Genomic DNA, 16,097 nt, shown 5'->3' with positions numbered 1-16,097 from the left:
AGAATTTCTCATTCTGTCTTTCCGTCCTAGCCAAGAAAGTCTATTATATGAATCTCGATTAGTTTTTGAGAAGTGGTAATGGGCAAAAAAAATCAAAACTTAATTTATAAAAGGCTATATAGTCAATTGAGATCTAGGAGTTCATTTTTATTAGAGCTTACTCAGAAGCTGCAGATTTGCTTTTGAATCTGGATTTGACTTTAATTTTCAGATACTGGCCATCAGTTTTGGCTAATAGGCAAGTCACCAGTTTTAGCTAATAGACAAGTTACATTCAGACTATGGCAGTGATGGCGAACCTTTTAGAGACCGAGTGCCCAAAAACTGGCCCTGCCCCCACTCCACCCCCTGCCCCGCCCCCACTCCGCTCCCATCTCCTGCCCCACCTACCCGCAGGGCCACTCACCACCTCCAGGGCCCGCTGCAGATCGCCTAGGCAGCCCAATAGCGCTATGGTTGTCACGCCCAGTGCCCATGCCCTGCAGCATCAACTGTGCATGATGGGGTGTGAGGGCAGAGTCTTGTCTACAGTGCCTGGCTGCCATGTCCTTGGCTACAGTGCCTGGCTGCCATGTCCTTGGCTGCACTGCTCCGCGTGGGCCACGCTCAGGGGTGACTCTCCTTCAGGGGAGCTGCTGGAGAAGAGGGGGTCGCAGGGGGAGGCAAGGCTGGGGCAACGGCACGTGTGCCCACAGAGAGGGCTCCGAGTGCCGCCTCTGGCACCCGTGTCATAGGTTCACCATCACTGGACTATGGGATTGCTTGTTTAGAAACAATTCGGAGTTACTGCTGTGTTGAACAAATGGTAGCAGAGCACAAGGGTTACAGAGGCAGTGGAGTACCAAGTAGCCAAAAGGGCAGAGATGAGGGTTAGATAGGCAGATGTGGGTGAGTTGAAGAAGAGGCAGTCTCTCATCTTACTGAGGTTTGGGAGGGAACAAGCAGAGTCTTTGGTTAACAATGTCAGCTAGGACTGCCTGGATTGCCATCAGTTAAATGACACATTGTGACACTGCACTTTACAACTGCATCACTTAGAAACAGAAATTCTGGTTCCAACTACTGTCATAACGCAATGACTACCTTCCTGTTATATGGCTAATTTTGTGAAACATTGAAAAATTCATCTGGTACATAATATAGTCTAAGTCATATTTACATGCTGTGGAAGTATGCAATTTCTGCTTTGAGAAACAGTGCTGGGTTTTGGTTTGTTTCTGAGTTCAGTTCAAAGAGCTACCAGGTCATCTAAGATTAGGAGAAACTGAAGGCCTACCTTCTGCTTTCTCGCTATACCTGAAGCATTCCATCTATTCTTGATGTCTGAGACCAGATGGAAGATATGTTTAAACTGTTGAACAATAACATTGCCCCTCAAGTACTTTTGGTTCTTCTGCTAAATAGCAACTCCTGTATTATTTTGTTTCATTGTTTTTCATTATATTCACTCCCTAGTTGGCTTTATTGTTAGCATTGCATGCTTTTTTAAAAAGAGATTTGTAACTTGTCTCATTCTAATGAGCTATTGTATGTTGATATTTTGAAATGTACCATTACTATTGATGATATTATTGTTTTACTGGCTTTGAACAAGCAGAAAAAATAAGTAAATATTTATATTAGCCAAGGGAGCCATATATTCCTGAATTAAAGAAGATTACATGTTGCTTTTGTACTGCAGCTTCAAGCATCTTCTCTGATAACAACACCTCAAATGTCGACCTCGGTACTTCCATTTTTAGAACCTCTTTCAATAGCTGGATCAAGTGGTAAATGTTCATTTCATGTTTATTTAATCTAGTAATGTTCACTTATAAAATACGTTGCAAATGTTAGACAAAATATTGGGTAATGAGATCTGTTGCAAGGAATTAATGCTTATCAGAAGAATGGAAAATAGCTGTGATACCGGTGAGAACATGTTTCTCTTTGCTTTTTTATATGGAAGTAAAAGTTGGCAAGGACAGATCAATCATAATAGTATGTGAATGCAGTGGAAATTGGTACTTAAGTGTGTGTACTTAATTGGTACTTAAAACAACAGGAGGTAAGATCAAGAATGAATGGATGCAGAATAAAAAATTTTTAAAAATGATGATCAATGAATAGGATCAGATTGAAAAACTCTTACTTATTTTCTGCATGTTGTGTAACATGGGTTACCACAAAAGAAAATAGTTTAATAGGAATGTATGTATGTACCAGAAATTCATTATTTTATATTTCATGCAGTTTTTTTCTGTAGGGTTAATATATATTATTTAGGCAGATTAAAAATGAGCAGAAAATAAATTGGTATGCCTAGGTGATGTGTGTAGATCAGCAATGTTTTATGACTTCCACATGTTAATCAGTAGCAACCAAGATCTTTAAATTGTGTTATTTGAAATGAAAAAAGCTGGAATAAACAAGATTCTGTTTTTATGTGAAAGCACTATAATTTCAGTTTTATTCCAATATTCAAAAGTAGTCTCAGAATTATTACTTCATATGTCTTTTATATTAGGGTATGTATGATAGTTCTTAGAGCTATCATACATAAAAACAAATACCTAAATAGAATCTCATAAATCTAAAGTCTGCCTATGTTAGATGTAATTATTGGGTTTTTCTAAGTAACACAAATAGATCGAAATGATAGCATGTTTTAATAATAATTATTTTTCCTTGAACTTTTTATTAGAATCTGAAGATGAATTTTATGATGCTCCAAGTAGTCCTTTGGAAGACCTACCATTTTTTGAAGCACCTTTGGGCTCACTGAATAGAGCTAGTAGCTTCCGAAAAAACACAGCAAAATCAGAACCTTTGAAAAATATGACTGATTTCCAATTAAGATTTGAAATATCTGAGGTAATGCTTTATTTTTTACTATTAAAGATTTATGACCATTTATGTCAGACTTTTTATGTATATTTGCTTTCTTTCTGAAATGTATGTTCGTGTCTTTATTTTATCATTATTACTATAGTTGCTTTATTTCTGAATGTGATTGGCATCGGTATCTCCTTACATATATGGCTAAATTGAACAAAGACTACTTTGCTATATTTATCTTTAACAGCTATGTCTCAAGTTCTGATATTGAGGGAACAAATTCATTTGATATTTCCCTCTCTTCCCAGACTTCATAGCAGTCCATCATCTTAAGGACTACTAGGGCATCACCAAAATACTTTTAAGATGTGGGTTGTCAATAGGTACTGTGAAAGGAAGAATCGTTAGGAAAACTACAAAGTTATTTAAGGCTTCCAGTGAGTCAAACCAAAGGGGCTAAAGGAACAAGAGAATCAGGAGAACCTTGGTTTCATTTTAAATATATATTGATGGCTTTCCATTTTTATTATTTTTTTCAAATTTTATTGTACATTACTCATCAATAAATGCTATAGCACTTTCATGTATAGAAAGCGGCCTGCAGTGGCTCAGACCATAGCCATATATCTCAGTGTTATTCTTCATGATTTTGTTTAATACCTGAATGAATAATCAACTGTGCAGCTCTCAAGACATGAATATTTTTATATGGGAGATAGAATTTTGATAAGAAGACTTACTGGTAGATGATTCTGTTTCTTACCTTTCCTGTCGGTTCTCTTTAAGTCACTCCACTAGTAACATCATTACGAATTTTCCTTATGGCTGTTGGATCAGTACTGAGGAGAATGAATTGATGAATGAATGAATGAATCTATATACAGATATATTTATCTGTATTTGACCATATACAAGTTTTTTTTTCTTGTACTTATTTCTCTTCAATTTTTATTATTCAGTAGAATTTTAATAGACTATAAGTGATGGCATCTGTTTACTTCAGCATATTTCTCCAATGAATTTAGTAACACTATAACCAGTAAAAATATATTTCATAGCTGCCTGGACCAGTTATTTAACCATTTTTACAGTTTAAGCCTTAAAAAATCCAAAATGTCATTTTTTAATTCAGAAACATATAATTAAACACAGCATACAATCATGCTTAAAAGTTTGTGACAGTGTTTCTGCATAAGTATGATCTAAAATATGATCTGTTTTCCATACAAGTACTAAAACAAAGAGAACCCAATTTTGACAAATGAGTCAAAATATTATATTTGTTCATTTATTTATTGAGGAAAATGATCCACAATTACATATGAATGAAGAATGCACCATGGAAGACTGGGGGAGGGGGTAAGGCAACCAGTGTTCAGTCACATTTTCCTTGGATAAAGGCTTATTTTTTGATCAACTGTGATTGTAGCAGTGGCCTTATTGGGTAGTAAGAATTAATACAGTCAGTTTGAGAGAATGTACAAAGAATTTATTTTGACAGAGATTTTGTATTTTATTACTCCAGTGTAGGAAAAAAATATTTTTTTTTGTTTGAAACAAACACTTCATTACATTGTGTTACTTTAGAGTAAAAGAAGATTTGGTTTTCCTTTAACTGAGTTAATAACGAATGGAAATGTAGTCATAGGCTTTGACAAATTTAGAATTATTGACATAACTTTTGGTGGAAAAATAATTACTTATACATGTACCTCGACCTACAACGACAATTGAGTCCAAATTTTTCCTTGCTAAGTAAAACATTTCTTAAATGAATTTTGCTCCATTTTACGACTTTTTGAGCCACATTTGTTAAGTGAATCACTGCAGTTGTTAAGTTAGTAACATGGTTGTTAAGTGAATCTGGCTTCCCCGTTGACTTTGCTGGTCAGAAGGGTACAAAAGGTGATCACATGACCCCAGGACATAAATATGAGCCAGTTGCCAAGCATCAAATTTTGATCACATGACTATGGGGATAATGCAATAGTAAGTGTGAAAAATGGTCATGTCACTTTTTTCAGTGCCATTGTATCTATGAACGGAATTAAACATTGTAAATCGAGAAGTATCTGTATCCTGTTTTTTCCTTCCATTGTTATGTACTTAAAATGTATCATTTCCCAAATTCAAAAACAATATTTTATTTATTTATTAGATTTTTAGCCTGCCTTTATTACTTTATAGATAAATCAAGGTGGTTTATGTTTATTTTATAAATTAAGCTTTTCATTTCTTTAAGAAGTAAAAGGTTGCTTTAACTATGGAAAAACAATGATTTTGTAGAACACCTTGAAAGTTACTTCCAGCCCTTTGATATCTCTCCATCATTATTGAAAATTTGGTTAACCATCCTATTTTTTTAAAATAAATAGGTGTTCCTTCAGGTGTGTCGCCTTGCAAAAGACATTGAAAAGCCAATTCTTCGGTTGGAAATTTTAAAATTAGGCACTGAACTTAAGCTCAGAACATATGACATGACTGCTACTGCTTTTCTTAGAGAAATTTGCTTAATATGTCCAGAATACATTGGTAAGTATTACATATGATTTTAAATGAACAAACTTAAAAGACTATTTTTTTTTAAATAACAGCTCATTAAATTAGCAGTTTGCTATACTTTTTTTTATTTTAGTTAAAGGAGAGAAAAGTTTAGTGAAACAAGGAAGACTTCCAGCAGGAGTCTATTCTTATCCATTAATTGCCATTGTAACTTTGAATGGTCACTGAATGAGTGATCACTGAACAAAGACTGCCTCTATAAGATTAAATTAGACTAACTTTTGTTTGTTTACAACAAACAATATAAACAATATCTTTGCACTGTTATTTTAGTAGTTAATTTAATTTTATGGTCAAAGGCAAAATCAAGCACACAAAAAGAAACAGAAGTTTGATGTTATTATTGCCTTAGATTATTTAATATTTTTAATTTTTATTATTTTGTGTTAACTTTTTATTCTATAAACCGCTGTAACTGATAGTGAAATGGGTAGCATATAAATTTGATAAATAAATATAATAGTAGTAATTGCATAATAAAGTTTCAATTGATATTGCTCTCTTTAAGTTCCTTTCATGAAACTAAATACAGGTAGTCTTTGAGTTAATGAACATTTTTTTAAACAATCATTCAAAGTTATGGTATCACTGAAAAAATTAATTAACAACTTATCCTTGCACTTACAACCGTAATCTCTGTAGTTGTGTGACAGAATTTGGGCCCTTGGCAACTGATGTGTATTTATGACAGTTATAGTTGTCCCACGTCCTGTGATCATTTGCGACTTTCTCAAGAGGGGGACGTTCAGCAATAGGGAAAGTCAGATTTGTTTAGTGGTTTTGATAGTTCACTTAATGAATGTGAGAAAGGAGGTATAAAATTAGGCACAAATTGCTTAACAATATCATTGCTTAGTGATAGAAGTTCAGGTCCCAAGTTTGATCATAAGGCAAGGACTACTTTATTGGCAATCTAAGTAATGCTTTACAGTTGTAATCCATGAATTTCTTTGTTCAATATTGTTTAATTTTGCTTTTATGCTTAAATTATTCTGTTTTGTGTATAGCTTTTAATCATACAGATAGTCCTTGATCTATCAAAAAAGACCGACATTTCTGTTGTAAGTCAATGCAGTCATAGAATGAGTGACCAGACTTGATTTTATGACTATTTTTTTATGGTTATTGGTCATTAAGCATATCCACCTTAGGAAATTGACTTGGCTTGTGAGAACCCAGCTAGGAAGGTTGCATATCGTAAGCATGATTGCAAGATACTGCAACCATCGTAAACATAAGCTTTTTGCCAAGCACCTGAATTGTGATATGATAGTCATAACTTCAAGTCACTTTTTCCAAGGCCGTAGCAACTTGGAGCCATCGTTAAATGAATGATTGTAAGTTGAAGGCTCTCTGTATTTGATCCCAATTAATTTTTTTTACAGTATGATTTTTATTTTTTTTAATGTTTCTTTAATTAGATAATAAAGACAAGCCTGTTTATCTTATTTCAACTCTGGATAATTCAGTGGAGGATCTTCTATCAATTGAGTACATTAAGGTAAGGGAAAGGATTCAGTTTTTCCCCCTTAAACTTTCTGTGGACAAATGTTTAAATTATTTAATTGTTCAGGAATAAATGTGTTGGAAAAAGAATAGAAGGAATTCAAATTAGTATTACACACATTTATGAAGGACAGGTTTATCATTGGGTAATAGATAAACAGCAATGTCAATAGGTGAAGGAGGCTATTCCAAATAGATGGAGGATCTATTCCAAAATGTGGTAATTACCAAAGCAAATACTGAGAATTTATTATAGATCTGTTGTAAAGTTCTATTGCACCTATGTTCTGTAATATTTTCAAGTTTTAAATGTCATGTTTTTGACTATAGGCAGATATTAATGCTCCAGAACTGAAGAGTACTTACCAGAATGTTCTACAACTGATAAAGGTAATAATGACGGTTTCTATTTATATAATTGCTACATCTCAGAAGGTGCTTTTAAAACATATTAATAAAATGCATTTGTTCTGTAGGTGACTTTTTCTTCTATAGATATTCATTTACATACAGAAGCACTTCTGAATACAATGAATTTTGTAAATAATCTCCTTCCAACTCAAGAGGCTAATACAGTAGAAGTTGTCCAAGAAAAAGAAGAAAAAAAAGAAGTTCTTAGGAAATTTAGTAAGGCTTTTCCATATCAAACTTTGTATTGCTTCTTGTATTTCAGCCTTATTTCACATTCTGGGTTCGTTAAAGGAATATTAAAGAGATTATTTCAGGATTAATGGTATCCATTTCTAAATCACTCAAGATAATTTAAAAAATACTGACTAATATTGTCCATCTGAAAACAATTTTGGATTTTGTTGATGAAACAAGATAAGGAGAGAATTATACCTTTAAAAATTTGATTCTTTTCATGAGTGATGCTAAAATATTTATTATTTAAGAAAAGTTATCCCTTTCTAGTAGTTAAATTTGTTTGTTTGTTGGAAACTCTATTATAGTATTCATCTGAAATAAAATCTCCATTTATAATGAGAACAGATGGACCAAATGCCCTCCTATATATAAGCTGTATTTCTTATGGTTCCTAGTTGTATTAGTGTTTTTTTTAATTATAATTAGATCAGAAGAATCAACAGCCCCCCTTCCCCGGTATATTTTCTCATTGATTTCCTCTTCTGAACTGAGTGTTAATGCAATATATTCACCTCAGGAAATTCAACTTTCTTTTGGAGTTATATTGATTTGTAATTTTTAACTTCCCATAGGTTCAAAAAAATCAAAACATGAGGATGTTTGTGATCTCCATCTTTTGGTAGATATGAATTGTTTACGTATTTTTATAAGAGAACAGAAACGCTGGATCTCAGAAATTAGCATAGAAGGTAAAAATAAACAAGATTCTAGAGACAAGGCTTTGAAAATGAGACTTTGTTTCCATTTATAATTAATTTTATTATATGTAGGTCTTGATAGCCAAGTGGTAATGAAGAAAGAAATAACTGAAATATCTGCTAAATTAAAGAATATAATTATTGTGGATTGTGATGTGACAGCACTTTATAAAAAGGTACAGATATACTTTTAATGCGTTGATATTTGCTAATTCAAAGAACAGTTGTATTTTAGGCTCTCTATAGAAAACAATGCTTTTGCAGTTTTAAATTCTGATCTGCCCCTGGTTTAATAGATGCTTTAAATTATTTAATTTCTCTCCTTTCCAGAGAAGAGAGTTACCTTGACTATACTTTATAACAAAGACAATAGACTAATTACTCCTCTCGGTTTAACTTTACTGTTTGCATTCTCACAGTTACTGCTACAGTGCACATACTGGATTGGCCCCTATATTGTACAGAATGGAATTAGCTCAATCCCCAGATTTAAAAAAAGTCCGGCTTTTAATATGTGCTGTATAGTTTGAAGATGACACATTTTCCTCCTAAAACTTCCCATTAATTAATTGGATCAAAGCCCATGATCATGAACAGGAAGGATTATATGAATAGAAGGGGAGCAATGGAATTATCCCATGGCATTTTTGATAAACACATAATTCTTTAAAACTAAAATATTTATACTGCAAATTGTTCTTATTTCAAGGCTCTGTATATAACTGGAAAAGAAGTCTTTAGTTTAAAAATGATTACATACACATGTGCCACTGATGGTGCTTCCTTTACAAATATGAATGCTGTTGACAGCAAGATTTATTTAACTGTTGGATGTATTCAAATTGTTTTCGTCAACAAATTTGTTTCTGCAATTTTGGTAAGTTAAAACATTTTTTCTGATGATATTTGTGAACTAGCACACAGCTTGGGTGACTTTAAAGTAAACTTGTTTTGCTTACTCTACACTATAAAAAGCTACTGGACTTGTTTTAGCAGTCCCTATTTATTGTTCAATTGAACTATATATTGATAAAAGAATATTTAAACTGTATATTGTTAGTACAACTTTTCAGTTAAGTATTATCTCTGAGAGCAGTTTAAAATATATTTGTTACATTGTATTTAAATAATACATGTATTATATATACTATTCATCTTATTAAGTTCTACACTTAAGAGATTCTGGTGCACATCAGAACTTAAGATCGTGTAAAGAAAGAATCATTCCCATCTCCTTCTGAAGGAAGAATTTGAACCCCCCCCCCATATTTTCCCTCTTCCATATATTGATCAAACAAGGAAAGGCCTCCAGAGACAGAAAAGACAAGCTGCTGAGTGAACTAGCTTAAAAAGGCACATTCCCCTTTAAGAATTAGCTACTGGCTAGAAAGGAAAGTAAGGAAGAAAAAAAAATGTAAGTACTGGCTGCCACTAAGGCAGCCTCCCCAAATGGTTCCATTCATAAGTAAAGGAATGCTACAGGTAAAATCCATTCAGGAGAAAAATACTTCAAAATCCCTTGCAGCAAAACTTACAGCTAACAACAGCAGAGCAATAGAAGCTAACACGAGACATCAGCCAAATAGAAATTGCCAAACACTCCTTAAGAACACAAAGCCCATATTGCACAAATCCCAGAACTTCAAAGTCACAAAAGCACATAAGAATCCTTCCACTCTCCATCTCCCTCCCTCGTGCCTTACCTCCAGCCATTGCCCTACTCTACAGTGTAGACTGTTTCAGGGCTCTGGCAGCATAGGGTGCAGTACATCAGATACTCAGCTATATATCTCCAGCTCTGGCCAGGCACACTTTGACCCAGTGTCTGGAAGCTGTGAGAATCTGGATGGGGCAGAACCAGTTCTGACTCAACCAAAACAAGATGGAGTGGGATTTTTGTTCTGTCAGATAAAACTGGTGTGCAGTTTGCAGCCTCTCTTGGACTTCTGCTCCTGCTTAAGATGCTTTCTTTGGAAACCATTGAGGAACTGGTACTTGGACTAATTGGAGTGTACATTCCTACTTCCTTCAAATCCATGTTTTCCTTAACAAAAAAAAATGCTTGTTCCTGAAGTACTTAAATGTGAGATGAAGATGATGGCTGTAATGATAATTTGGAATGCATGTGGGTTAACACTGGAATATTAAATATGCCTATTATCCTTATTTATTGCTTAACTGTTTTATTTAAATTCTAGGCTTTTGTAAACAATTTTCAGATGGCAAAGGAAGCAATTACTGAAGCCACTGTTCAAGCTGCTGAAAAAGCAGCCACAGGTGTAAAGGAATTAGCTAAGCAGAGTTCCCGAATGGCACTGGACATTAACATTAAAGCACCTGTTGTCATAATCCCACAGTCAGCAGTATCTACTGATGTTTTAGTTGCTGATTTTGGTATGATTACCATAAAAAATGAGTTTATGCTTGTGAAAACAAAGCTTCGTTACAATGTCCCACCAGTTCTTGACAGTATTTGTGTGAAGCTGAGTGAACTAAAATTGTACAGGTAAGTTAAAATAATTTCATAATTTTCTAAATGTAATTTCAAACTAAGCAACTTAATTGGAAGAGTATGATGCGGTGTGCTACAGTTAACAACCTCAGTTATATATAGTATTACCACTAAAAAGTAATTTGGGGGAAAAAAACTAATTCTGTACCTCCATCAAGTTCAGATTTTCCTAGTCATTCTAAAATCCACACTTCACTGAAGTGAAGCAAGAAGAACATAATAAGTCTTTAGTATATAGCAATTGATTCAAAATCATTTTTGCAATCTAAATGGTGTTTTTCCAAAATATGCTGCAGAACTAAATTAATTCATTCGTTATATGTACAATTCTAAGGCAATAGAATTGCAATAACTTGGATGCTAAATGTTTTCTAAGGTATCCAAATTTATCTTTTTCTGCTAAAGCCTTACCTAGCTGCAAGGTATAAGGGGCATAGAAAAATAGAAAAAATGTTAAGCAATTTGCAGTGGATTTGAAGGGCAAATGATTGGGAGAATTTGGGGAAGAGGAAAAAGAATCTCTTGTTCTAGTCCAGGCTTTTCTTTATGTAGTTTTCTAACTTTATGGCAAAAAGACCCAATATACTTCAGTTGCAGAAAAAGAATGCAAAACCAAAAGAACCTTAAAACCAAGTGGAGAGTCCGGTCCTCTTTCCAACTGCTTCCTCTATTTTCCAGCAGTATTTGTTTTACTTAATGACAAAAATGACATATTTTTGGTTTTTTTTATAACTGCTCCATATAACTGCTATTTGAAAAAATATGAGTAGTTAAAAAACAGGTACAGATATGGAAATACCTGAAAAAATAAATTTAAATCTAATAAATGTCAATACATAACTAGAAGCTTACTGTATTATGAAATATTTTCTGTTTTTTTTTTAATAAATGTATCTCCCTTGAGGTTTAGTTTAAAAAATGTTAATATTGTTCAAAGCTAAAAGTTAATTATAAGTAGTAAATGATGCATTCCACAATTACTATATATTATACCAATATGAACCCTTAAAAAAATTAATTTTGGCACAATCCTGGTATTAGACTCTAATCTAAAGATTATTTCCAAATAAGCTTAAATTCTATATCAGATTTGCTTGTTAAATACAAAGTTATTCTAAATTCAAAGTGAAGTCCCAGAATTTATTTGTCTGTTCCTCCAGAGAGGAAATCAGAAGTCTTTTCAAATAAAAGGCATATCAAATCCTTGCAACTTCTAACATGTACAAAGCCAATTCTGTATATTTTGAAGGAATGTATGGTTTGGTATAATTTTGTAATACCTTATTAATAGGATTGTACCTTTCAGAATGTATTCCATTCTACGGGGGAATCATATTTAATCTAATTGCCTTCTTGTTCCTAATTATATTTAATATATCACATTGCATATTTTCCATTTTTATTTTCAGATCAAATATAATGAATGGCTTACTACAAAATGAATTACAACTATTGCAGCCCCTAAATCTTGAAGTTAAAGTTGAGCGCAATTTAGCTGCTCTTTGGTATCATGAAATTCCAGACATTGAGATATTTGGGCGTCTCAAGCCAATTAATGTAAGTTCTTTATTTAAATGTTTTAGAAGTTCAGAAATTGATTTCACACAGAATTTGAACCCAGTTATTTCTAAAGTATATATTTAAAACCATACTAGTAGCTTTTAATATGATTAAATAGAATACAAATGTTTTATCTATGTTATGCTACATTTTGCAATTTAACAATAATATGTAAAGGGAAGAAAAAAATTAAGAAATAAGTTCTTGTGCTGTCTATGGAGATTCTCAGTCATCTAGGTCATGGTTGTCCCAAAGATGCTTTTTCAAAAGTCAACTGGACTTTATTTTGTTTTTCCTTGAAGACGTTTCGTTTCTCATCCAAGAAGCTTCTTCTCTGAAAAAGCACCTTTGGGATAAGTTCTTGTGCCATATCCAGGTTGTGTTTGGGCAGACCCATTTTTTTAGGATTTAATCTGAGTCTTAAAATCTATTTTTTGTATGTGTATGTATGTATCCTGGTGTTCATTTTTTCTATATTTTATTGATTATGTATGTATGTATGTATGTATTCATTAGACTTGTATGGCTTCCCATCTTAAAACTAAACCCTGGGTTGTGGTTATAAAACCAGATAATATACAAAATATACATATTTTATAAACAAACATCATACAAGATAAGAAAGATAAAAAACAAAGCAAAAAATAAAAACAATAACAAAAATAAATTCATTTTTATACATTTAAATGCTCATATCATTGTATGTATATGTAAACTGCTCTCAACTATTAGAGTGATTGGCATATAAAAGTGGTAAATAAATAAGCCAATAAATAAAAGCACACACCCAAACCATGGCATAAGGTATTATTCTAAAGTCCAATCCAATCATGAGGTTGATTTAGTACTCCCCTGATCTGTGATAGTATGTATATATGTGCACCTGTAGATGCATTCCATGTATATTATAAAGACACCCACTTTAAGTGTTAAGGAGTAAACCGTGAGAACAGATAAAAATGAAATGCAGAAAGTACAGATAGTGGCAATTGTTAACAAAATAGTTGTTTATATTAGCAAAGACACTGTGCTAATGAAATAAATGAGGAATTTTGGCAAAAGGAAAGGAGAATTCATTTTGTTTTACTTAACAGAAATATACAAAGGGCAGTTTTTATTGCCAAGTCATATTTGAAGTATTTCTGTAAATTAATGATTGACATCAAAAGTGTAAATATATTTAAAAACTGAAAGTGGGAAAGTTGTTGTTGTTAATTGCGAAGTCGTGTCCAACCCATCGCGACCCCATGGACAACGTTCCTCCAGGTCTTCCTGTCCTCTACCATCTTCTGGAGTCCATTTAAGTTCTCACCTACTGCTTCAGTGACTCCATCCAGCCATCTCATTCTCTGTCGTCCCCTTCTTCTATTGCCCTCAATCTTTCCCAGCATTAGGCCCTTTTCTAGTGAGTCCTTCCTTCTCATTAGGTGGCCAAAGTATTTGAGTTTCAACTTCAGGATCTGGCCTTCTAAAGAGCAGTCGGGGTTGATCTCTTCTAGGACTGACCGGTTTGAACGCCTTGCAGTCCAAGGGACTCGCAGGAGTCTTCTCCAGCACCATAGTTCAAAGGCCTCAATTCTTTGGCGCTCAGCCTTTCTTATGGTCCAACTTTCACAGCCATACATTGCAACTGGGAAAACCATGGCCTGGACTATACGCACTTTTGTTGGCAGGGTGATGTCTCTGCTTTTTAGTATGCTGTCTAGATTTGCCATAGCTTTCCTCCCCAGGAGCAAGCGTCTTTTAATTTCTTGGCTGCAGTCCCCATCTGAGGTGATCTTGGAGCCCAGAAAAATAAAATCTGTCACTACCTCCATTTCTTCCCCATCTATTTGCCAGGAATTGAGAGGGCCGGATGCCATGATTTTGGTTTTCTTAATGTTGAGTTTCAAGCCAACTTTTGCACTCTCCTTCTTTACCCGCATCAAGAGGCTCTTTAGTTCCTCTTCACTTTCTGCCATTAGAGTGGTATCATCTGCATATCTTAGGTTGTTGATATTTCTCCCGGCAATCTTAATTCCAACTTTTGATTCATCTAGCCCTGCCTTTCTCATGATGTGCTCTGCATATAAGTTAAATAGGCAGGGCGACAGTATACAGCCTTGCCGGACTCCTTTTCCAATTTTGAACCAATCAGTGGTTCCGTGTCCAGTTCTCACTGTTGCTTCTTGACCCGCATATAAGTTTCTCAGGAGACAAATGAGATGGTCTGGTACTCCCATCTCTTTAAGAACTTGCCACAATTTGTTGTGATCCACACAATCAAAGGCTTTAGCATAGTCAATGAAGCAGAAGTAGATGTTTTTCTGGAACTCCCTAGCTTTCTCCATGATCCAGCGTATGTTGGCAATTTGATCTCTAGTTCCTCTGCCTCTTCGAAATCCTCCCTGTACTTCTGGTAGTTCTCGATCCACATACTGCTGGAGTCTAGCTTGTAGGATTTTAAGCATAACTTTACTAGCATGTGAAATGAGTGCAATGGTGCGATAGTTTGAACATTCTTTGGCATTGCCTTTCTTTGGAATTGGAATGTAAACTGACCTTTTCCAATCCTGTGGCCACTGTTGAGTTTTCCAAATTTGCTGGCAAATTGAGTGTAGCACTTTTACTGCATCGTCTTTTAAGATTTTGAATAGCTCAGCTGGAATACTGTCACCTCCACTAGCTTTGTTGTTGCTCAGATTTTCTAAGGCCCATTTCACTTCACATTCTAGGATGTCTGGTTCGAGGTCAGTGACCATCTCATTGTGGTTATCTGGGATGTTAAGCTCATTCTTGTATAGTTCTTCTGTGTAGTTTTGCCATCTCTTCTTAATCTCTTCTGCCTCTGTTAGGTCTCTGCCATTTTGGTCCTTTATCATGCCCATCTTTGCATGAAACGTTCCCTTCATATCTCCAATTTTCTTGAAGAGATCTCTGGTCCTCCCTATTCTGTTGTTTTCTTCTATTTCTTTGCACTGTTCATTTAAGAAGGCATTCTTATCTCTTCTAGCTACTCTCTGGAATTCTGCATTCAATTGGGTGTATCTTTCTCTTTCTCCTTTGCCTTTCGCTTCCCTTCTTTCCTCAGCTATTTGCAAAGCTTCCTCAGACAGCCATTTTGCTTTCTTGCATTTCTTTTTCTTTGGGATGGTTTTAGTTGCTACCTCTTGTACAATGTTGCGAACTTCCATCCATAGTTCTTCAGGCACTCTGTCTATCAGATCTAATTCCTTAAATCTATTTGTCACCTCTACTGTATATTCATCAGGAATATGATTTAGTTCATACCTGAGTGGCCTAGTGCTTTTCCCTACTTTTTTCAATTTAAGCCTAAATTTTGCAACAAGAAGCTCATGATCTGAGCCACAGTCAGCTCCTGGTCTTGTTTTTACTGACTGTATACGGCTTCTCCATCTTTGGCTGCAGAGCACATAGTCAATCTCATTTCTATGTTGACCGTCTGGTGATGTCCATGTGTAGAGCCGTCTCTTGGGTTGTTGGAAAAGAGTGTTTGTTATGACCATCGTATTCTGTTGACAAAATTCTATTAGCCTGTGCCCTGCTTCATTTTGTACTCCAAGGCCAAATTTGCCTGTTATTCCGGTTATCTTTTGGCTTCCTACCTTAGCATTCCAATCCCCCATGATGATAAGGACATCATTTTTTGGTGTTAATTCTATAAGGTGCTGTAGGGCTTCATAAAACTGGTTAATTTCATCCTCTTCAGCACCAATGGTTGGAGCATAGATTTGGACTATTGTGATATTGAATGGTTTGCCTTGGATTCGAATTGAGATCATTCTGTCATTTTG

General features: G+C 34.5%; 1 protein-coding gene across 2 annotated transcripts in view; it reads left to right on the top strand.

Moving 5' to 3' along the window:
- Positions 1–16,097, top strand: part of VPS13A (vacuolar protein sorting 13 homolog A) — a 107,734-nt gene that overhangs the window by 37,756 nt on the left and 53,881 nt on the right. For both annotated transcript variants that reach the window (XM_039361219.1, XM_039361227.1), the window contains 11 exons: positions 1,682–1,769; positions 2,684–2,853; positions 5,193–5,349; positions 6,801–6,880; positions 7,216–7,275; positions 7,362–7,512; positions 8,106–8,222; positions 8,304–8,407; positions 8,941–9,108; positions 10,430–10,737; positions 12,153–12,300. In XM_039361219.1, coding sequence (XP_039217153.1) covers positions 1,682–1,769; positions 2,684–2,853; positions 5,193–5,349; positions 6,801–6,880; positions 7,216–7,275; positions 7,362–7,512; positions 8,106–8,222; positions 8,304–8,407; positions 8,941–9,108; positions 10,430–10,737; positions 12,153–12,300 — 1,551 coding nt within the window. The remainder of the gene's footprint in view (positions 1–1,681; positions 1,770–2,683; positions 2,854–5,192; positions 5,350–6,800; positions 6,881–7,215; positions 7,276–7,361; positions 7,513–8,105; positions 8,223–8,303; positions 8,408–8,940; positions 9,109–10,429; positions 10,738–12,152; positions 12,301–16,097) is intronic.

Source organism: Crotalus tigris, unplaced genomic scaffold (genome assembly GCF_016545835.1).
Source record: "Crotalus tigris isolate CLP2741 ecotype Arizona unplaced genomic scaffold, ASM1654583v1 scf7180000017585.4430047, whole genome shotgun sequence".
NCBI lineage: Eukaryota > Metazoa > Chordata > Lepidosauria > Squamata > Viperidae > Crotalus > Crotalus tigris.
This window is presented reverse-complemented; position numbering and strand designations above follow the sequence as displayed.